Consider the following 24498-nt stretch of genomic DNA (forward strand, 5'->3'; position numbering starts at 1 on the left):
TTTTTTGTTTTCTACATTTGTGTGTGTGTGTGTGTGTGTGTGTGTGTGTGTGCTCATGCCTCACACCCGCTCCTACACTTGTGAATGCTCATGGCATAGCACACCTGTGGCAGCCCAAGAACAACTTGCAGGAATCAGGTCTCTCCTTTCATCTTGAGGGCTTGGGTCACCAGGCTTGACAGCAAGCCCTGAAACCCAGCTGGTTTGGGTTTTGATGTCTGCTTTGCTGTATCTTAAATGATTTCTCATACTTTGATTCAGCCTGTGTTCCCTACGATGCTCCATCAGTGTGGTTTTCTATGTGCACAAACCTTTCTCTGTAGACCCTGTCTGGAGTGGCCCATTCACTGGATAAAGACAACTGGGCTTTTTGTTTGTTTGTTTTCCAGTTTAAATGGTGAATGTGAAGACTCAGGATGTCATTCTCTCGTGAAGGGAAGCCCTGTTAGATTCCAAGACGAGCGGCCTCCACTGGGAGTGAGCTCGGACTAGACAGTCATTAGTGCCCACAAGGAACGGTGCTGGGTTCAGTCGTTGTCTCTATGCCCCTCTCTCTATTAGCCAAAGTTGTCCTTAATTGCTCTCTGCCGTAGACTTAGAGCATCATGGGAAACCAGACCTAGTGTTGATAGTCCTGATCTTACCACCATGGTCTGTGTTTACCTGGGTAGGTCTTGTCTGACTTTCAGTGTCTAAGCAGCTGTCCCTGAGTGGTCCCAGCTGCTCCCTTCAGAGTCACCCTTGACCTGAAACAAATGGAAGGCAGCATGGGGTGTCTTGGGTTAGCAGGCTCCCTCCTGCCTAGACCATCTGCAGCAAAGATGACTTCCTTATGCAAATGATCAGAATCACTGGACCAAGCCAGGGTACTACACTCAAGCATGCATCTCCTTGTTTGTGATTGTACAAGGACCAGCAGCCTTTAAAGGGACTATTCCAACTGACAGGATATCCCAAACTCTAGGCCTTTTACAGTAACTTTGCTTGATCTTCATGGCATCCTCTCTTCCCCTTTGAACTCACAGGTCTTTTTACAGCCTGCAGGCTCTTTTTTCCTCCATTCTGACAGATCCAGTAACTTTTGAACCATAATCAGTATGTGAGAAGCAATGGTCCTTACTTCATAGTAAGAATACAGGGGACGCAGAGTAGCTAAAGCAAAGCAGTTTACTTTGTAACTTTGCAAGGTTGAACTCATCTTAGAGAAAAGGCAGAAGTGGCTGGTGGGCCTGGTCTGGCACACAGTAATGGTTTTATATTCCTAATTTGCATTTTTCTGCCCCCTGTGATATAAGGGTGGTGCAGATATGGCTTAAAAGTAGGTAAAGGCAGGTTTATTGGGAGGCAGCTCTCAGATGGGTTCCCCAGTCTCACAGGTGGAGGTCAGTGAAGTCACACATCCAGGCTAAAGCAAGGGGCTTTTCTAGAGCTTAGGTGAGGAGTCGTGATGTGCCAACTAGGAGCTGGGATGGTATCCATACGTGGTCAGAAACTGAGTCCCTGGGTGGGCACTCAGAGATGAGGAGTGCTGACATGTTAGCCCGGCATTCTCTCCAAGTGGGCAGGGAGTTTCCTTTGTGCAGGTGGGGCTGGGGGAAGGAGGGCAAACTGAGTTTCGAAGCCCATACAGGGGATAAGCAGGAGTTTTGGCCTAATACCCTGAACTCCTCATCATGAATTATTCAGGAAGGATCAATCTGCCTGGTGTCTAACTCCCCCCTCCCATTTCTTATCCTATTGTTTAAGGTCTCCTAACTTTATCTAATACAGATCCGGGGCCTCAAGAGTCCCTCCTTTTCCCATCTAGGGACTGTCACACAGCAGATTGCTGTAACTTTTCAATCCTAGGATAAACTGACAGTGCTTAGAGAAACAGGCACCAGCCGCCTGCTAGGGGAGACAGGTGTGGTACCTGCCTATCTGTGACTCCGGTGAGTTCTAAGTGCACCTCATGCCGAAAATGTCCCTTACAACGATTGGATCCTTACAAGTGTCCAGTGTGCTGGCTGTGGCACAGGAGAACCAGGTATGAGGAAACTCTGCATCAGTGTTTTGTTCCCACAAAAAGCAGGTGGGCCAACAGTCCTAATGCCACTTGAAGTTCTGCTTCTGTCTCTGCCACGCGAAGGAACCTTTGCTTCGAGACACCGGAAAATTGCCATTCTCTCTGGCCACGGCTGCAAAGGGAATGCCAGGGCCTGTGGATCTATGCAGGTTATAGGTATACATAGCCATCGTCCTGGGTCCAAGTAGCTTTTGTGTTGGCCAAACAGTGACTTCAGTGGAAACATGGCAGGAACCAGCCCCCAGCCTCTTACTCATTAGCAGCAGCCGCAATCTTCCCTGGCCCCAGGCAAACACAGCGAAGCAGGACTTCCTCCATTTTCTGGTGTGAGCTGCTGTCCCGCCTAAGCCCATCGTGCTACTGTGGGTCTTCCTCATGCACCAGCCAGTGCAAGGGCTCCACACTGACCGACAACCCCATCTCCATGACGTTTTTCAGAGATAGGGAAGCAGCTACAGGATGAGACTGTAATCCTTAGGGCCCCTCTGTGAAATGGACTCGGCTCTCACCTTTCACCTCTGTGAGCCTGTGCTCTACCCAACAGCCCTTGCTGCTCCTGCAGCTTTTCATGGTCATCATCCTTCAGACTTCTATTTGCTGACACCCCAACAGCTCGGGGTGTCCTTTTTTATCACATTTGTCTTGGTCCATGGCAGACAGAGCCACCTGGCTTGAATGAGATGTCTTAGAGCAATGGCTCACAACCTTCCTAACTAACTCTGCGACCCTTTAATACAGCTCTTCGTGTTGCGGTGACCCCCAACCATAAAGTTATTTCATTGCTGCTTCATAACTATAATGTTGCTTCTGTTAGGAATCAGAAATATCTGATATGCGACCCCCTAAGAAGAGGTCCACAGGCTGAGAGCCACTGCCATGGAGCAGGTTGGGAGGAAACTCAGCTGTAGCCTTGGCTGTTTTGCAAGCTTGCTCTCTGTGAGTTTCCAGGGCTGTCCTCGATCCAGGAGCTCTGGTATGACTGCTAGGTTGTATGTATCCTAGGCAAAGGCCATACATTTCCACATGAAATGTTCAATTCTGGCATCTGTTCACTGTCCTGGGGCTTTCTGTATAGATCTTCAGAACCAGTTGTACCTGGCTGCATTTGGTTCTACCCAAGCAAACCTTGGGTACTTTGTGATGGCTGGAAATCCTCACATGCATGAAGCATTCTGATCACTCAGTGGTGTGTGATGTGTCCTTGAGCCCACAACTGCAGGAGCGCTCCACCAGGAGCTTGGACCTTGGCGAAGAAACATGGTCTCTGTCCTGACAGTGAAGCCAGACAATACATACTACATTGCTTGGGCCTCATTCCATGCTCAGGTATCAGAAACCATGGCAGGAGCCAGAGGACTACTCTGATGGGCCACATGGCAGTCAGCCTGAGATCACAGAGCTGGGAAGCTAGAGGGGCAAGAGGGCCCTGGAGGCGTCGAGGACATCAGCCAGGCTGGGCTCACTGTAGAGGGAAGAGCCTGCTCTATGTAGGAGGAAGCTCAGAGGAGTTGAAGGCAGTAGGGTCGGACTAAGAGTTTCACTTTGGACACACCGAGTTCAGGATGCTCATGAGAACAAAACCACAGCATTGCCGTTGCAGCTAGGAGACGCAGGAGTCAGGGCCAGCAGTGCAGGTGTAGATCCCCTAAACACCCAGACCGTATGGCCAGCTCAGTAGGCAGGAGGCACAGAGAAGCCTGTCCAGAGAGGACAGTGGCTGGAGAAGGGAATTGGGACAGTGTTTAGGCTTTAGGCCGTGAGGAAGGGACAGTGTGAACCACGACAGTCCTGTCCTCCTGAGGCTTCCTCCTGCCCCCCTCACTGCTGCATGTGAGCCCCATTCTGCAGGGAACTCCTGCCTGTATCCTCCTAAAAGTTCTCAGGATCCTGGACCCACATGACTGATCTCTGTTCGTGCCACCCTTTGTTGCCTCCGTTGACGTCACACCGTGTACAGTGTGAGGCACCGGCGTTCCTTCTGCTGTAGGTCTCCACCCTGTTCTTAGTGTGGGGAAGACGCAGGGAGCAGGGTGTTGACTCAGGATCAGAGTGGGGGTCACCCAGGACAGTAAAGGGCCCCCTAGTGCTAGAGAGAGGACAAAGGCCAGGTAGATGGCCCACAAGACCCAGGGTTTGATCCCAGTCCCATGTGGAGGGGACTCTCTCTCTGACTTAGGTTACTAGTGCTATTCATGGAAATCCTAAGGAAGAATGTTGGTTTTGAAAGCCGTGTTTCTTCATATTACTCATGGAGCCACATGGGTTCCAAACAGGAATACAGGGAACGGTAAAGGGAAACGGGGATTACCTATTCACATACTGGTTAGTGGCAGCCACTACCAGTAGTCAGAAACAGTGCTGCTGATACAGGGGTCGCCATTGCTAATGTAGCCAGAGACAGCTGCTGCGATCTGTGAGCATACACGCTCACATATATTCATAGCTGTAAATGTCGGAGGTATAATTATGGTCTGTTTTCTCACAGAATATTGCACCAGAAACGTTTTAATTCTGTTTTAAAAACCTGAAATGCATTTTGTCATCTCTTGAGTCAAAGGGCTTGAACCATTTTAAGGTTTACATTACATATTGCTAAAATGCACCGCAGAAAGGTGCTAATTTATTCTTACAAGGGAGGCTACCAAGAGAGTTTTGGCAGGCACTTAACACGGATGCTTTGGATCCTTGCTAATTTGATAGTCAGCAGTATAGTTTCTTGTTTTGATCTGCCTGTTCTTGATCGAAATTGATGTTTTCATTTCTCATTACAGTGTGCATACATGCTTGTGTGTGTGTGTATGTGTGTGTGTGCATGTATGTATATGTGAATGTGTGCACGTGTGTAGGTCACAGGGAAACTTGTAGGCATTGGTTCCTTCCTCGTTTGCTTTTCTTTTACCATGCATGCTGAGTTTTGTCATGTTCAGTTCTGTATGGAGCGTTTCTGCTGTGTAGCCTTCCTGCATCAGCCTAGAGAAAACACAACTTGAAGTGAACCTGAGTACTGTTGATGCATTCACAGGATTTTCTAAGGGAACTAAACCATAGAGCTGTTAAAATGGGTTATTACACCTTATGAAATGTGCAGTCCAGCAATGCTGTCTAACCCAGAGAGACCTAGAACTTGGTACCTGCTTAATTCACTAGGTTGGGTGACTCAGTGGTTCCCAGTAGAGCTGCAGGCCTGGGCCATTCCTGGAGAACCACTGCCTAGCACAGAGCTTTTGACAGCTGACACCATTATGGCTGAAGGAGAGCCTTCTGGGAGTCAGAACTCAGTTCCCATGTTCTTCACAGCTGGATTGAAGTGTCCCCTGGAGTGACAGAGGGATGTGGACAGCTAGCTCTTCTGGAGGCAGTCCAGCTGTGTTCCAAAGACCTGGTTGGCTAGAGATCCCATTTGAGGCAGTTAGGCACAGGAAGAGACTGGCCAGCTTGTCTCCTGAAGTTCAATTTGTTCAAAGAGGAAAAGCACAAAACAAGACACACCAAGGTGTGTGTGTGTGTGTGTGTGTGTGTGTGTGTGTGTGTGTACATAGGTTCAACATACGAATAGCTTTATCAGAAATACTTAACATTGAATGGAGGCTCATAGTGAGGGCTGGTTCTCCTGTCTCAAGCCAACCAGTAACCCTCCCCTGACACCTCCATCCTCCATGGCCAGCCAGCACCACTCTCACTTGGAAGATTTCTGGTGACAATGATGGCATTTCTGCACACAGGCTCAAGCCAGTCAGTGGAAGGAAGGAGGGCAGAGCTGGCAGAAAACAGATCTTCATACAGTGACCTAGCTGATGGGAACGCCGCAGGCATTTTCGTCCTAAAGAAGCATCCTCTTGGATTTAGATATAGTCCATGCAGGAGATGGTAACCACAGACCGAAGGACACCTAACCACAAGTGGGGCTTGGGGCCAAGAGACACATGATCTTGAACTCTTGGTGGCAGATGTTTCTCTGGTCTGCAAACCACAGGGATAAAGACAGTCACTCCGCAGGTGATTCTTGTCATCCAGTGTGGGGGTTGACAGTCTTCAAGGCATTTCTGAAGACAATAATGAAAGAAAACACCCAGAGTGGAGCGACAGTCCCTGCCCCCACTGCCCGCCTATGGTTTTCTCCGCTTGTAAGGGTTCACATGCTGGGCTGGGCACCGGCCAATCTCGAGGCCTATCCTCCTTGTTAGTGTTACTGTTGTTTATTTTGTAGGGCTAGGGCTTGATCCAGGGCCTTGGAATGCTAATTAAATACCCTGCCACTGAGGTATACCCCAGCCTACAAGCTCTGCCCTGAATCACTCACTGTACAGTCCTCTCTTTTAAGAGCCGTCCTTCCTGCCGACCAAGGTCATTGAGTAATGAGTTTGGAAAGATTATTTCATGGACGTCAGAACTGTATCCGAATCCCTTTGTTTCTTCATTCAGAATTCGCCACCATTGACGGGCCAGGCAACACAGCGTGCTACAGTCCTGGTTTCCCCCCTTGCTTTTAAAGAATCGATCTGTGATGCTATTTTGTAAAATGACTTTGTTTGCCTTAGATTTTAAACTTCATATAAATTCATAGCTGCTGGTTTTGACTCAATATTAAGTCACTAATCTATGTGGAATTACAGGAAAAAAAGCCCTATTTTTAATATTTTTGTTTTCATTTCATGCAGACTTGGCCTTAAAACCACCGCAAAAGTCAACTGGAAGCAGTTTCTCACAGCATTTCACGAGCGGCAGGAGTTGGAAGTCACTAAGACACTCCCCCTGAAGAAAAGAAGCAGGTATGTTCAAAACCCAGTGTACAAGCCACACTATGTATTAGGTTATTTTTCCACACAATATGTATTAGATTACATTTTTTCATGTATTCAGTGAACAACTGTCTTCATCTTGAATGTCTATCTCACACTTTACAGTTTATAAATGATTTTTGCATTTGCTTTTCTTGCTTAAAGATTCTTTAAACAATAGGAATGGCAATCTTACTGTTACTAGAGAGAAAAAAAACAAGCAAACAGAAGCCCGCCCCGGGTGATATCATCAGGGGGCCACACACCCCTCCAGCAAGCACACCTGCTCACAGGAGTCCCTCAGCTCCAAGTGTGTCCCCAATGTGGTGTGCAAGCACACACTTGCTGTGTGTTTGTGGAAAGGGAAAGCTGTACTAAGCTACTTCCCTGGTGCCCGCTGCAGGCTGCAGCGTCATCTTGCCTTAGGCCCTGGTGTTTGTTGCTGCTAACATCCCAACTCAGGACCAGATGGCACTTCAGAATTTAGACTTTAGCTTCAAGGATCTCTTTTATACTTCTGTGTGATCTTTACTGATATGAGCCATGAATTAAACAGAAAGGGTGTTCTTTGTTGTTGTGGCTGTTGTTTCTTACACACACACACACACACACACACACACACACACACACACACACACACACACACTTTCATCAGGGGCTCTGCCCTGTTTGTAAGGCAAAATGCAGCACAGAGTTAATTCTGGATCTGTGTCACTGGAGCCTGCTGCCTGAGGACTCAGGGATATTTAATGACCACCCTGGCTGCCATCTTTCCAAGTGTCCCCCTGCCCTGATTCTAGGAGACAACTGTCAGCCCATGTCACAAACACTCACCTCCATTTTGCTACAGTTTTCTTTTCTTTAAAGATTTACTTATTTATTTTCTGAATGTGAGTACACTGTTGCTGTCTTCAGACACACCAGAAAAGGGCATCGGTACCATTACAGATGGTTGTGAGCCACCACGTGGTTGCTGGGAATTGAACTCAGGACCTCTGGAAGAGCAGTCAGTGCTCTTAACCGCTGAGCCATCTCTCCAGCCTGCTACAGTTTTCTTATCTGACAGCACCTTGTCTAGGGCTGCCCAGAATAACATTTAAGTTTTATTTATTTGTAGCATACTTCTTTTTCATTAGAGACAAGGTCTTACAGCATCACCTAGACTGACCTTGAACTCATTATCCTCCTGTATAGGATTATATGTGTGTATAATCCAAACCTAGCTGCTGGCTTTCATTGACTTTAACACAGCAGTCCTCCAGTGGGGGCAGGGTGTTTCCCAGGAGGCCCTTGGCAATGTCACAGTATATTTTTTATTGTCATGTGGGGATGAAGATGCCTAGTGAAGTCTGGAGTAAGAAGGCGAGAGGTACAAGAGGTTTTCCCACAATGGAGAAGGCCCTGTCACTGTGCCTGTGTCTGTGATAATAGATGTATGGAGATGACTTACACAGTATCTGCTTGTGACTATACTAAATTTCGAGACAACCTCTTCCCATTAGTACATGATCCTGAGGCACATTTCTGAAAAGGGGTAGTAGGTATATTCTTGCAGAGCTGAACAGACATTTCATCAGATCCCTAGCAGGCATGGGAATGGTCCTGTAGGTGAATGATTCACTCTCAGGCCCTATCATATGGGAGCAGTGGAAGGTTTTCTAAGTAGGGTTGGTCAGCACTGGAGGCATATCTCACAGATGCCCGTCAGCATCTCCTTCAGAACAAACCTGTCAGATGTTTCCTCTAAGCAAACAGGCCTGCCCTCTTTGAAGAAAAAGCCCTACAAAGCCAGTACTACAAAAGCCAGTACTGTGAGAATTGTAGGGCACTTGATATTTGCTCTAAGAACAAGTCCAGGGATGTAGTCTTCTTTCTGTTTTACTCTGGCCCCTCTGCAGCACTGAACTTAGAAACCGGTCTCGTAAGGAAAATATCATCAAGAAGTTATTCAAGTACTCAGATGAGCGTTACATGGCCCTGAAGAAGTCCTTATTAATTATCAGTTCGGTAAGGACCTGAACCCTTCTCTGGAAAGACCCACCAGAAGTAGGAAGTTAACACTTAGTGTGGCCAATGAGTAGAAAGCCGGTCAGGAGGCTATACTTTCTGTCCATTAAGACGAGGTAACCACAGGGACCTAGTTGACAAGGATGCACAGACATTGGAGTTCTCATGCACTGCTGGTGGGCGTTCAAGCTGGTACAGCTGCTATGAGGAATAGTGTCCTGGGTTTTGTAAGATCAAATGATGTGTGACACTCAGAATGTCCCTCTTTGAGGTAGGGGCCCTGTAGTCCTTCCTTCCCAGTAATCAGGGTCTCTTGAATTTCATATTTAGTTAACTTACCGATAGTGTCCAATTCTGTGGAAATGCTCATGCCCGGGAGGCTTTTGTCTGTAGGGTTTTCTTTATGTAACATGGAAGAAATTTGTTTCTGAGCAGCTGCCCATCTGTGTAATCCATGACACCGGTGATAATGGAAACATGTCTGACTAATCTTCTGAGTGAATTGGCAAGCTGTAATGGAAATGCAGGGCAATTTTAAGCCACCAGGCAGGAATGGGAGGTGGAGACCCCTGAGAAGAGGTTGGCCTGTGCCCCCTAAAAGGCCCCCATTCCTCCGGGCTATCTGCTGCTTGCTTCCTGGTAGAAGAACCATCCTGGGAAGAGCCTTAGAAAATCTCCGTGGCTCCCACCTCTCCCTTGTTCCCATCACATGTGGTCACATGATGGTCACTGGCTGCTGTTTGTCAAGTCTTGACTCAGCTTGGCCAAAGAGGATGCTTTGCTAAGGCTGAGCATGCACGAAGTCTTTAAAACGTACGGTTTTTAAATTCCTGCTATTGCTTACGCTCTCCTGTGCAGACGCCCAGAGGACACATAACCTGGGAAGAACTGCGGCACCTCCTAAACTGCATGGTTGCCAAGTTAAATGATTCGGAATTCAGTGAGCTGAAGTATGTGTTTGACCCCGAGGGCACTGGAACAGTGAGGGTCAGCTCCCTGCTGGAGGTGCTGGATGACAGCCCTAAGGTAGGTCCTGAACTGACAGTCTCTTGACTGGATGATTCCCAAAGCCAGAAAGTCAAGTGTTCTCAGCGCAATACAGTTTGAATAAACCGGAGACTCCACCTTTCCATCAAGTTACAGCTGAGAGCTTGTTTGGTTTCAGTTTTGTGTTCTAAAGCCTAGTAAGGATGTCACCTGATACTTCTGAAAAACCAGTCCTGAAGTGACAGGTGCTGATATGGGCTGTGGGGAAAGAAGTGCTGTGAGTTTCTGGGCTATCCTGGGCTATGGTTGGGGGGGGTACCAGGGCTACATAGTAAAATGAGGTCCTGTCTCAAAAACAGGAAAAAAAAATTAAACAACTACAACAGAAATGTGTTTGAGAAGAAGTCCCATGTCCTGAGCTGACACTTCCAGGGGTGACCACTCCCAGCAGTAGCTTGCAGACATTGCTGCTTTTGATTGAAAAATAGCCAGTTTTATTATAAGTTTTATAGATTATCACTGACAATCTTCAAGACTGTTTAAAAAGTCAGGTCAGTTGCACGCATGGTTTTGTCCTCAGAATGTTGGTATTTGCCTTCACTGTGGAGGGAACTGCTGTGCTGAGCGTAGACCATCACACACCCAGAATGTACAGTTCACACTTTAGAATGTATAGCTATGTCCATGATGACAGCCTGCCGGTCTCCCATACAAGCACCAAGCCACTGGTGGTTCTTCACCCTGCTTCGAAAGTGAGCCGTAGTTTTCAGGACTTTCACAAGCCCTGTGTAGGCTCAGGACTTCTTACCCCGGGATGTGACCGCAGCTCTGCACATCCTCAAACCAAAGCAAACTAAGACATGTAAGCAGACTCCATGCAGCAGGGGACACCATCTCACCTTTATGTAACCTGGGCTGTGACACATGTGCATACACACTGGAATCTGTCATATGTATATACACATGTACTCAAACCTACCATATAAGTGTGCACACACGCTCAAACCTGTCATATATACATGTACACACACAAACATTCCATGCATATGTTCATATACTTAAATTTGCCATATGTATGTACACACACACTCAGACCTGTTGTATATATGTGTACACACATTCAAATCTGTATGTGTATACACAATCAAACCTGTCATGTTATATGTGCACACTCTTAAACCTGTCATACACAAGCCCACCATATACATGCATTTACACTCAAGTCTGCCATATATATGCATAGGCCTGTCATATGTATGTATATACAAACCTTTCATATGTGCACAATGTGCATACCTTTAAACCTGTCACATGTATGTGCACATACACTTAAACCCATCGGCTGTATAAGCACACGCACCTCCAACCCCATGATGTATATATATAGACACACACAGTTTCTTTTGTCACAAGCAGTTATATTGGAACACAAATGATGCTTTTTTAAGTTGTCTTCATATACACGTCTCCCATGCACACTGCGATGGGTTTGGATATAAGTTCTTATATGCTGTACCTGACTTTACCAACAGATGAGTTCACGTTGGTGGCTTTGCAGTCTGTCATCATTCACGGAGCCACCAGTGGCATTTAATGCAGTGACACTCACGAACTTTAAAGGACACTGCGTAACCCCCCTTGTTATGACTATGCATTTTGTTCTCACACATTTTGCTCCAACCTGGATCAGCCAGGCAGAGCCAGATTTCAAGTCCAAGCCCAATGCTTCCCAGTCGCTCCTCAGGAGGGATAAACTTTCTTTCGTGCACTTAGGTGAGAAAAATGTCCCCTTCTACAGACACCAAGACACCGCTGCCTGTGGCTTGGGACTCGGTAAGTACCACTTGTCATCTGTTTGTGGGTGCTGTCCCCAGATGCTCTGCGTGCTGGCTCCAGAGCAGTAACTGGATTTCTTTCCTTCCCATCTTAGGTGGAGGAATTAGTGTTTGACAACATCACCAAGAACTCCCGGGCCTTTTACAGCATGCTGCAGTCATATGACCTTGGGGACACGGGGACCATATCGAGAAATAACTTCAAGAAAGTCATGCGTGTGTTCTGCCCATACCTATCGACTGAGCACTTAGTGAAGTAAGTTCACAGGTCCTTCCCGTCCTGCTTCTCCACAGCCTGCTCCATGACCCTCGTGAACAATAGCAGTGACACATACTGTCTGTTGAGTTCTCCCTTAGTGCTGAACTAAACATTTACCGCGTGTAACTTAGCACCTCTGTGTAAAGAGGGTGGATGGAGAAGGTGACTATCTACTGTGTGGCCCCAGTGAGTGGGGACATGGGTTCTATCTGCGTCTCTGGGATCGCTTACCATTCCTACTGATTTTTATGTTTTTTAAAGTTATTTAAATGTACAGGTGTGTCTCTGTATATATTCATGTATGTGAGAGTGTACCGCCTGCGGAGGTCGCCTATTCTTCCGGATAGTTGAGGTAGAGCTTTTTCATTTTTAACCTTGGGCTGGAGAGATGGTTCAGAGGGTAACGGTATAGACTCCACGTCAAGCTGCTCACAACCACCTGTACTCCACTTCCGGGACTTCAGTGCCTCTGGCCTCGGCAGGTGCCTGCACCCAAATGCACACGGATGTGTACAGAGACACACCCACCGACATAGACTTTTAAAAACCAAAATCACAATGTTGGCCTTTTAAAGGGCACGCTCTGATGATTTTTTTTTTCCATCTTTAGATTCTTCAGTAAGTTCCAAGAAGCAAGCTCAGGAAGGATCCTGTACAAGAAGTTTCTGGTATCCATTGGCCTCAGTATCCCGCCTGTCTCCCCGCTTTCTCCTCCGAAGAGCCAGCTAGGCGAACAGTTTCAAACCGAGGAGCTGGACCAGCAGGATGAAAGGTAAATGATAGCAAATGGTAAAAAAAATGAAAGCCTTCCTGGAATAGACACTGCATCGGTACATGTGGCTGCTTCTGCGCCTTCAGAGTTGTGATCCATCAGAAAACATGGTCCACTAGCTTGCATAGTTAAGAGCAGGCAGAGCTTTTGCCAATCATCGAAAGCAATCACTAAGTCTAGAAATGGAAGCAGGGTAGCCCCGGAGCTGACTTGCTGAAGTTGGCCTGGTGTCAACAGCCTTGAACCTCACCTCCTGGACATTGTGAGTGCTCTGAGCCTGCTGCTCCCCCCTTCCTGCCCCATCTCCTTTCTCACAAAAGTGGGAGTCCTCCCCTCAGCTTGGCGTTTATTGTAAAGCCCACCTATTATCACAGCTAACATCTTCTGTTATGGGTGAGGGAGCTGCTGAAGTATCTGAACTGTTAAGGAAAGCACGCAGGGTGAGCTGTAAAAAGGACCAGACCGGTGGATATCTAGGCTCCCCTTCCTTTGGAAAAACACCAGTTCAGTGTAAGGAGAAGACACTGTTTTAACAGCTCGTTCCCAGCATGTCATACCTGCAGGAGTGGGGACACCCAGCAAGTGCCGCCTTGTCATTTTCTGTTTCGGGGTCCTTGAGAATGGGATAATTGGGCATGCACTTTAACAGAAAGCTTACATGTTTGGCAATGTCTCCCCAAAGCCAGAAGAAGGAGTAACGACATTTAATCTGTTTATAATGCAGTATTTCCCAGAGAAAGGACTGGAACTCTGCCCCACATGGCTGTCCAATAGCTGTCCCGTTCTTTCTGAAGGGCCCAGGAGACTATGGAACGGAGGGGAAAGAATTCTCTCCCAACCACACACCCCTACTACATGTTGTGAATTAAGTTGATTCTACAAAGCTGCCCAGGTTAGCCGTGGCTTCCCTGATCTACCACAGGATGGCCCAGAATGCTTTGTCTAGCTTGAAGCCTCTCTGCAGGCCCTGTTTCCCTGGTGTGTGAAAGTGTTTTGCTTTTGATCTTACACGAAGCCCGTTGTGGCGGAGTCAAGGCTTCAGGAAAGTGAAGTTAGTTGCATCTGCAGTGTGGAAGCAGAGAGAGGCTCATGCCGGTGTTAGCTCGTGGTCTCCTTTCTCTGCAGTCCAGGCCCCCAGCCCAGGGCATGGTGTTGTCAGCTTTTAGCTTGGCTCTTTCCATCTCATTTAGTTTGGTCAACATAATCTTCAGGGGCGTGCCAACATCAGTCTCTCCCACGTGTTCCTGGTGGCTTGTCTCCAGGCAGCTCTAGATGCTGTCCGGTTGACAACACTAATCATCACGTTCAGACAGCCTTGGCCTATTTCCAACCAGCTCCAAGTTGAGATTCTCAGTGGAAAGACATTTCTGTCCTTCCCCGATGGCTGCCCACTATGCATGGGCATGGGGACCCTCTCTACAGATATGACGCTGCCAGACTGCAGTCCAGGCTCTGCGGCTGAGAAGTGCAGAAAGGAAGCCCCACTCTCTGAGCGTGTCTGTCCGCTTAGGATGAGAGAGCAGGCCGTTAATGTCAGTGGATGGGGATTGCAGAGTCTACTTGTGATTTCAGAACCCAGCCCTCGAAGGACAAAACTGTGGAGATCAGGAACATGACCAAGGAAGAAGTCATTGTTAGGCTGAAGCACCAGATCCAGCAGAAGGACCCAGTGTTCAGAAAGCAGTTCCTCAGCATCAGCAAGGAGCCTGATGTAAAGATCAGCCAGGAGGAATTCCGGAAGGTAGGATCCCGCCCACTGTGGGGCTTCCTTGCGCTCCTCCCCACAGGCACGTTCATTTTATAGTGGGAAAGGGGGTTGGTGCACAGTGGAAGAAGTCACAGGCGGTGCCACCAAAACACCAGTTTATTTAATGTACCAAGAGGTGAGCAGCATAGCTGGGCACCAGAGCTGCTGCCGCACACAGACCCAAGTGCGGAGGTATGCTTTGTTGCTTAGCCACTGTATTTCCAGGGGTCCTTCAACAGCGTCGGACGATTCTGAGGGCCCCACATCATCGCCTTAGCAAATTCCTTCCGGCAATATTTCCAGTATGGTTGTGGCTTGGTTTGGGTATTTAAACCTTTCAAGCAACTTTTCTTGCTGCACTGTTGGGCCGGCCATATATACCTGGTTCTGTGTATTGCGGATCCCCTGGGAGTGGGAGTACAGAGATGCTTGGTCCCCTGCATCTCTGAGCACACACACACACACACACACACACACACACACACACACACGCACGCACGCACGCACGCATGCACACACGCACGCACGCATGCACACACGCACGCACGCACGCGCGCACACACACACAGTGGCATAGCATCTGGGAGAGGTAGGGTGGTTGTGGAACCAGCAGCTTTTGTTCCAGAAAAGCCTCTGCTTGAAGGGCCCTGCACAGCTTCAGGAGTTAATTTACATGATGCCTAAGATCCCTACGAGGAGCACTGCCATTAGCAGCACTCTGGCTGTTCCCCGGCAAGGCATCTCAGTTAATTTGCAGTAGTGTCCATGTGGACAGGCTACAAAGCTGTGGAAGCGGTTCCTCAGAAGATAACAGTCACTCGAGTGCCTGCTATTTGCCGGATGTCTACCTCGAGGCCAGGCATTCTAATGGGCTCCTAGCATGTGCTAGCTTAGAGACATTAGAGTAGCATTTCCGTGTACTTCACAGGAGAGGCTGGCGATGGGAGGCACAGAGAACCTGGAGCTCCTAGGTAAGGTCAGATGGTAGAGGAAACTGCCCCTGCCTCTGTCCTCACAAAACAAACAAAAGGTGTCTGGTGCTGAGGACGAGAGCTCAGTCAGTAAGTTTGCCACACGAGCAGGAAGACCCAAGTACCATGCCCGACATCCATGTAAGAAGCCTGGCATGGTGGTTCACAGTTGTGATCTCACCATGAGGAGACGGAAATGGACAGCTCCCTGGGGCTTTCTGGCCAGCCAGTCTAGCCTGATTGTCAAGTACCAGTTCCCAGCCCTACCTCTGAAAAAGTTACGACAGCAGCAACAATGAGGAAGATGGTGTCAGAAGAAAGATACTTGTGGTTGTCGGTGGCCTCTATAAGTGTGCCCACCGGGGCCTGACACTTAAGCGTAAGGACTGTGGGGGTGGGGCTTGGATATCCAGAGTCAAATCATGCTCATAAATTAGGGGTAGGAGAGGGGAAAGGTTCAGGTGGCTCCAGTGTCCCGGTTTGGGGACCAGATGCCTGGTATGGTGGCTAATGTTGGTTGCCAACTTGACACACCCGGGAAGAGGACATCTCACTTCAGGGGTTGCTTCCGTCAGACTGTCCTTTGGTCATGTCTGCTAATGTAGGGGGCCCAGCCCACTGTGGGTAGTGCTGTCCCCGAGCAGGTGGGTGTGGGCGCTATAAGAAAGGTAGCTGTCTGGGAGCCTGGGAGAAAGCCAGTGAGCAGTGTTCCTTCATGCCCTCTGCTTCAAGCTCCTGTCTTGGGCTTCTGCCGTGGTTTCCCCCTGATGATGGTCTGTGACCCGTAAGCCAAATAAACCCTTTCCTCCCCAAGTTCCTTTTGGTTAGTGTGTTATACAGTGACAGAGAAGGTACTTGGGACTGTGGTAGTCAATCACAGAGGACTTGGTGAGAATATCTCAGAAGAATGAGAGCAACTGTGGGCCGCTGGTTACAGAGGCAACTGGGCACCAGTGCCCTGACTGCCAAGGTGCCTTGCTCCAGATTGTTGATGGCACCCTATGTTCCTGGCACCCATCCTCATCCCTAACACCTAGCAGTGTGAACATTGTCCTCCACAGTGCTCTGTCCACCACTCAATTCAGACTCACGGCACAGGTCCACACAGCCCAGACCACGATTCTCCTGGCTTCCAACATTACCTGTCTGTCTGACCTCTCCGCGAGCTGCATAGAGCCTTCCAGGATCTCAGCATAATGTTAACACTCTGTGCCTCTGTCAGGGACCAGGGATTTGTTCCAGATGCCAAGACTAGAACCCTGTAACCTTTACTGATGCTTTCTTCCAACATCCACATCCAGTCTGTCACTGAGGTCTGTCAGCTTCCTTCAGTATTGTTTCAGCCTATGACACACCCCAGCTCTACAGCATCTCTGTCCAATACCATGTGGCTATAGCAGCCTCATCCCTGGTCCCACTACAGTTTGTTCTTGGCAAAGCAGCCTGGGAGTCCCTCAGTGAGAGCCCTCAAATGCTTCCCTCTTGTCCAGATGCTGCACAGCCAGCCAGCATGGCCCATGAGGACTGCATGTTCCAGCGACCACCTCTTTGCTCCTCAGGTCTACCCACTATTCCCCTAGCTCACCGTGTTCCATGCCAGCTCTCCCCTGCCTCATGACTCATCCGGGCCAGCACCCAGTGCTGCTTGTCTCCTGCCTGTCACATGAATCCTCTCGTCTGTACAGCTCTCCTCATGTCCCCAGTTTCTCTTTCAACCAAGCGACCCTGCATCCTGTGGCCTTTTGTAACCCTGCATCCCATGACCTCTTGTGACCCTGCTTTTTCAACTCTCTTTACCCCATGCTTCTCTCCCATCCCGTTGTCCCTTATACTGTCTCTTCAGGATCTTTTCTCTCATTGTTGCTTGCTCTTCTTTCCCTTTGAGGAAGCATGCTTCTGGGGAAGATGTCCTGGCCTTCTGGAAGTGAGGCTTCCCAGTGATGGGCAGGTAGCAGGGCCGTAAGTGTAGGTGGGATGAAAGGTATGAAGAATAGCTGGACTCAATTGGAGGCCTGCAAGAGCCATCTTGTCTGTGTGTGTGTGTGTGTGTGTGTGTGTGTGTGTGTTTCCACACACCCATGTGTGAATACACAAGGTGTACTCTCTGTATAAATAGCTGTTGTAACACAATGCTTAAGATGTCATGACAAGTGAGTCAGGCCTGCACATGACACCCTAGACATGGTTTTTCCAGGCGCTCCCACCTTGACTTACTTGAGTCCACGGCTGCAGAGCCAACGGGTGATGGGTACAGAATCTACTGTAGGTAGTTTGGGGCTGGACTCAATGCGACTACAGATGAAGTAGGCCCCTGCTTCTGGGAGGAGAGACTGTAAATGAGGCGTGCACACACAGCAGCCTCCACTACCTTTCGGACCCTGGTAAACCCCTCTCCCCAGAGCTCATGCTGCTGATAGAAAACACGGTTCACCCTGTGTGCTGACGTCCTCCTGAGGCCAGAGCACCAGTTCTTTCTCAGAACCAGAGAGGAGCTTTCCTCTCTTTCCCCGAACAGCACAGTCGTCCCCCTGGCCGACAGCCCTTTCATCAGCTTACCGTCAGTGTGCTGTTCCCAGGCAGGGGATGGGCCGACTCCAGGTGCCCAGCACTGTCTGAAGTGCAGGCTCTCGACAGGACCTGCCAGCCCAGGGATTTTAACAGCTAACGGTAGACTTTTAAAAACATTAAATGGTAAATGTTTTCCTTCATCTGGCTTTAAATTCCTTTCTCGTGCACTGGAGTCTGTTCTGCCAATAAAAAGACTCTTTGAAGACCCTTCTTAGGCATCACGGGCAGTGTTCCATGAAGGAAAACTTCCAAGTTAGGATAAGAGTAAGAGTAACAGAGATGTATTCACGGTGTGTCCACGATGAGGCAGAGACCTGGGTCAAAAGCTCTTTCTATTGTCTTCACCCTATGTTCTCCTTTAGAGCAGTTGCAGATATGATGCTGTCTTAGTCAGGGTTTCAGTTACATGATAAAACGCCATGACCAAAGCAACTTGAAGAGGAAAGGGTTTATTTGCCTTACATTTTCATATCAGGAGGAAGACAAGTCAGGAGTTTAAACAGGGTAGGAACCTGGAGACAGGAACTGATGCAGAGGCCATGAAGAGATGCTGCTTACTGGCTCGCTCGCTCTTCATGGCTTGCTCAGCCTGCTTTCTTATAGAACCCAGGACCACCAGCCCAGGGATGACCCCACCCACAATGGGATGGGCCCTTCCCCATCAATCACTAATGATGAGAGCGTATGGAGGCATTTTTCTCTGTTGAGGTTCCCTCCTTTCAGATGACCTAGCTTGTATCAAGCTGACGTGAACTATCCAGCACACCCGCATTCTGCCACTGTCAGCACAGAGGGGACTCTTGGTGTCCTCCGAGAGCCCAACCAAATTTAGTACTCAGAGCGGCAGATCAGCACCCAGAGCAAAGGATTTCCTCGCTGGGGGCTCAGGGGAGCAGCAGAAGCCTCCATGATGGTATATAAATAGAGCTCAGTGATTGGGCTCCTATTCCCAAAACCTTCCTAATGTCCATGATGCCTTAATGGGCCCACCTACTTTGTTTGGGTGTCCTTCACACCTAATTTTGTTGGCCTAAGCACCACAAGACCCTCAGAAGTCTATGCTTCTTTCTCTGTGTGCCTCGGGCAGAGAGCAGCTGGATTCTCAGCACAGGTAGCCACACCCAAACTGCTCCTACTGCAGCAAACTGACCCCTGGCCCTTACCTGGGGTCAATAGGAAGGAGGCTTAGTTTCCTAAGGTAATTGCTCGGGCTCCCTAAGTTTTTCAAGGTTCTATACTGTTATGGAGGTCTCACCGGCTCATTCCACAGGTGTCGAGGGAAGTGTGGCATCTGTTTGGTGTCTGTGGGTTTGTTTGCAAGGTTCTTTTGTGTTCTGCTAATGTTGCTTCTGCTAATGTTGTGTGATTTCACCCTGAGGCTGTTACTGGCTAAGGTAGATTTCAAAAATGCTGAGGTTCCTGTGTGTCTATGACTGGCGGATACAGTGTGATGCTGCCCAGCCTCAGGCCTACTTCTGCTTTCCTTTAATGAGCATCAGACTGGTGCATTCTTTGACTTTCCGAGCCTTTCGTGGGCACATCCAGCTTACTTTTCTGTGGTTGAGCACCTTAGCCTTTTCTCTAACCTGTACTTCACAGGGTTCCTTTTCTGACAGGTCTCGCTATTAGCTTCCTTGTCTGGTAATGTTGTTCCATGTTCCCTTGCATCCCATTATGAGCAGACACAGTTTCAGTCCTGTTGTGAAGGCTGTGCTGGTTGCAGTTTGCACCTCCAGAGCAGTGCAGGGTGCTTTAGGACTGTGGACAAATCTCCCGGAAAGAAGCTGAGTCTGCAGAAACTGGTTGGCTGATCTTCTGATCTCATTTAATGCCATGGGGACGTTGGAGTGTTACAGGTCCCGAGGCTAGTTAGCTTAGCTTGGGCCAGTTCTAACCCTCTGGAACAACCATTCCTTGCCTACCTCTGCATGGAACTAACATCTTGTGACAAATAGATTAAAACTTTGTGGAATCAATTAACTTAATAGATTACGACCTTCAACCAATCCAAAAGCAAAGTATCATCAGATAGTGTCTGGAGTATACAGGACAGCTCCCCCCTCTCAGCATACCTATCTCTCTGATGTACCCACCAGCACAACATTGCCTTGTTTGACAGCTTTTTCATCCCATCATAACATTATAGAATCTTCATGAAATGGCCTCTACTTAGGAACATGGAATTTGGAGTAACAAAAATCTGTATTTCTGGGCCACGGTCACTTAAAATGGCTGTAGAATAAATGACTTATTACCTTTAAGATGAGGGCTATGGTTTCTGTGTCAACACAGCTTTATAGTCTCGTTGGTAGTGCTGTTTGACACATGCTTCAGTTTTACACGTAATTAAAATCCCACAAGACGTGTGTGTGTGTGTTTGTCTGTGTGTGTATGTTCAGTAATTAGCTGGCCTTAGCAATCTGTCCACACATATTTGCCTGTCTGTCTGTCTGCCACTATGTCCTCCTCTTCTCCTCTTTGCTTGAAACTGGGCTCATTCCTTTACATCCTGCCTAAAGCTCTCCCTCTGTACATTATTTAGTGAGTGTTCACTAGTAGCTCACTCTGAGTGTCTAGTGTTTCGGAATTCCTCGTTGCTTAGTTTTCCACTTACAGTCCTTTATCTAGAATGTATTCGGGACACCGTGCTAAACTTAGTCACCCACTGCCAAGGCTCCTCTGAATTGTGATCATTTCCCTGGCTTCCCTTGTATTATTGCATTATTATTATTATTATTATTATTATTATTATTATTATTATTATTTACATTGTTTTTGAGGACCATGGCTAATTTTCAAGGATTCCTGTTCGGGATTAATTTTAATCAATTAATTGCGTGTGTGCACAAAACATTACAGTTTTGGTGGAAGGCCAAAATCTGTGGGCTTAAGAAACTCAGAAAAATCCAATATCGAGTAAATACAAGGTACTGAAAACTTAAACCGGCGGGGTGAGCCATGCTCTGGGCAGCTGCCTGACTCTCAGCAGGAATGACAGAGCTGGAGGACAGTGGGACACTAAGCACTGCAGGTGAAGGTAGACACAAAGTCAGAGCCACCTTACCTTGGAACTCATGTCCAAGGTCTCCCTTTTACAATAGAGACAAATGGATGTCTTCAGATTAATCCAGGCAAAGTAAAAGGAAGGCACAACCCTAACATTAACTCACTGCAAACCCATCCAGTACCAGCCACACCACAGGATGTTCCCAAACTCAGGGAATGCTGGGAAGACTCAGATGCTCCCCATGAAGGGATAAAGAAGTGTAAACAGGAGATGCCTGGTGGTTAAATCATTTACCTCCTCAGTGGTTAATTCAGGGTGGGCATGGCTGCCTGTCATTTCCTCCTTGGAAGGAAGAAACATGGATCTTCAAAGGGAGCTGGCTAGCAAGACTGACTATATTAGTGAGCTCAGGGTTTGATTAAGGGACTGCCTCAGGGCTGGAGAGATGGCTCAGTGGTTAAGAGCACTGACTGCTTTTCCAGAGGTCCTGAGTTCAATTCCCAGCACCCACATGGTGGCTCACAAACATCTGTGTAATGGGATCTGATGCCCTCTTCTGGTGTGTCTGAAGACAGCGACAGTGTACTCACATACATAAAATAAATACATCTTTAAAGAGAGAGAGAGAGAGAGAGAGAGAGAGAGACTCTGCCTCAAAGAAAAGGAATTAATGATAATTCCCATATCAGCCTCACATACGTGTGCCCACACACACACCTCACATGCACATGGAAATGGAGAGCTGTTGGCGCAGTAGTATGGGAGGCTGAAAGCTACTGCCTTGCCTCGGAGAGCTTGCTCTATATGTAAATAGAAAACAGGACAGCAGAGTCAGAAAGGACAGCAGGGTCCCCTAGTGGCCTCAGGGGTTCTGCTGTGTGTGTGGAGTGATAAACTAGAGGGGTTGTGTCCTCAAGGGAAAACACCAGAAACACGACACAGAGGTGCCACACATACAGATGTAACCATTCTGCCCCAAGAAAGGCCTGGGTCCTGTCAGCCACCGTGGCTTGGGCACTTGCTACTCGGAGCACCAAAAGCCTCACACCAAGTCAATGAGTCGTCAATGCTCAGAGGATGTTTCTCTGTGCAGTGATGGCTGTTCCAGGCAGGGTTAATAGAGGCAACCATTTGGGGAATTAGGAATGTCAGACGAGGTGCTGGCTGGCAAGACAGCTTGGTTGTGAAGCACTTGCTTTGCAACATGAGGCTTGAATTGGATTCCCAGACCCCGTGGTGGTGCACTCTTGGAAGCCCAGTGCTGGGGAAGTAGAGATGGGTAGATCCCTGGGACCCACTGCTTGGCTTGTCTATCCTGCATAGTAAAACCAAAACGTACACACACACACACACACACACACACACACACATGGAAAGAATGAAGGAAGGGTTTTGATACTAGTTTGTCACTTTTCAGTGGACTTTCAGGAGTCTCCCAGAAGACAGGGTTTGGCTGGATAAAGGGTTTTCAGTGTGTTCTACGGCTGTGGCTGAGTCCCTGCTGCCTGTGAGCTGGTGGCAGGTGTTGAGGAAAACGTCTTCTGGATCCGCTGCTGTGTTCATTGCAGTTGCTCTGGAGGGGCGCAGCCTTGGGGAAGCTCAGTGCTTCTGAGAAGCTTGCCAGCGAGGCCGAGCATATCCCATGGCACTCTCTGCCCCTGGGGAACTGCACACCCAGCCCACTGGCCAGGATGTGTAAGGCTTCCATGTCTCCCCGAGCTTCACTGCCCTCCGGGCTGGGAAACATTTGCCTGCAGACATTTTCCTTCCCTCCATTGCATATGTTTTTGTGAAAGGACTAAGCAGGAGGACTTTGCAATGAATAATTCATGTGTGATTGTTTTCAAAATGTGAAGTTATTTTTCAAAGCGAGTAACCCATCTATTCATTTCCGAGACCCATTGCCTCTGGGGGCTTTTGTGTGGGCTGCAGCTTTCTGTCTAAACACCCATTGCACCCATGCTACAACAGGAACCTCCACAGAGCCTGGGAACAGAGGCAGAGACTGGGTACAGATGGCATGGGAGTCCCAGCCAAAGGATGGCCTTGGAATTCAACACTTCTCCATAATGCCACAACCCCTGCAGCTCCTGGTCCTGTAGTCAGCACATTACAGCCTGTTCACATACCCACGCATATACACACATATGCAGGCACATGTGTATACATGCACACACACACAGATCAGACACACACACAGAAAAACACAGACACAAACCAGACACACACACACACGCACACACACACACACACACACACACATACACACACACATGTGCACAGCCAGGCCAGGCCCCACTAACCAGGAAGGATGTATCACTATCTTCCCTCTGTTAGTCTTCAGCTCCCTGCACCCTCTCCCTGAACTCCAGAAAGGACATGTGACACAGAAATGGTAGCTCCTGTGCACGGAGCCAAATCTAGGCTGTTCAAGGGGTTCAAAGTCTGCAGCCATGTGGGGAGCAGAGCCTGAAGGGTGGGAGGAGGAACTGCTTTCTGAAGCCTCCCAGGAAGATGCAGACACCCGATCGAGACAGTTCACAACCTCTTGGACAGCTTCCTGCACTTTCCCAACTGGTGGGGTCACGAGGTATTTGCCAAAACTCCAGTTAGCTCTCCCTATGTGGCCAGTTGGGGTTTGTGTGAAGACCAGGATTCCACAGCAGGCAGCTCTCTCTCTCACTGTGTGAGTACAGTCCACTTCTAATGGCCGCTCTTCCTCCAGCCTGGTTTCTTTAACAGTGAGAGGTGGTTTGTGATGAGAACCAGGCCAGGTAGTATTTGTTTTCAGGTCTTTGTATAGGATTCTGAGTGATCCTTTCTCTGGGCTTCTGATGGGGTGCCACAGAGAACTCACACAGTGCAGGGCACACAGAGAGCGGTGTCACACAGTGAGGGAATGGAGCCCAGCCCTGCCTTATGCCCCCCTGCCCCCCAGACTTGCCTCCACTCTCCCTCTGCTCTGGGATTTGTGCAACACCAGAACTATCCACCTATGTCAACTCATGTCTATGTGTCCCCCATGCTGTAGGATCCCGAGAGAAGGAGACCACTGCCAGGCTTCTGGGATACTTCTGTTCACTGTCAAGGTTCAATCCGAGTTCAGGGAGCATTGGGAGGGGGCTTGCTGGACCATATAGGGACTTTCAGATGAGGCTGTGTTCCGCAGAGCCAGGGCAGGGCAAGCTAGCGTCTTCAAGAGTACCTGCCTCCTCCTGATGTCCCAGGCCAGCTGCCCCCAAAAGGTGGAGCACACAGGAACACAGCTGGCTTCTGAGGATGTCTGTGCTATGGCATCTGGCCTGTGGACTCTGTCGTGAGCAGTAGAGGACAGCACAGATAGTATTGTCCAGCTGGTGCCCCTGGACCTTCCTGGGAGTGTCACCGACTCCTCGGTGGTCCCAGGGGCCCTCCTGGTAATGAGTCTCAATGAAGCTTAACTCGCATGGATGGTTTCCCCAGTCTAGTCACACATCCACTGTCCCAGGGTGGCCGGGCTACA

At 48.6% G+C, this 24498-nt stretch overlaps 1 protein-coding gene across 1 annotated transcript in view; it reads left to right on the forward strand.

The window, feature by feature from the left end:
- EFCAB6 (EF-hand calcium binding domain 6) overlaps window positions 1–24498 on the forward strand; it is a gene marked incomplete at both ends in the record, with an annotated part of 175142 nt that overhangs the window by 87500 nt on the left and 63144 nt on the right. The window contains 7 exons of the mRNA XM_080939474.1: window positions 6724–6834; window positions 8742–8850; window positions 9709–9876; window positions 11611–11670; window positions 11768–11928; window positions 12542–12703; window positions 14276–14444. Coding sequence (XP_080795600.1) covers window positions 6724–6834; window positions 8742–8850; window positions 9709–9876; window positions 11611–11670; window positions 11768–11928; window positions 12542–12703; window positions 14276–14444 — 940 coding nt within the window. The remainder of the gene's footprint in view (window positions 1–6723; window positions 6835–8741; window positions 8851–9708; window positions 9877–11610; window positions 11671–11767; window positions 11929–12541; window positions 12704–14275; window positions 14445–24498) is intronic.

This window comes from Micromys minutus, assembly GCF_963924665.1.
Source record: "Micromys minutus genome assembly, chromosome: 27".
Classification (NCBI taxonomy): Eukaryota; Metazoa; Chordata; class Mammalia; order Rodentia; family Muridae; genus Micromys; species Micromys minutus.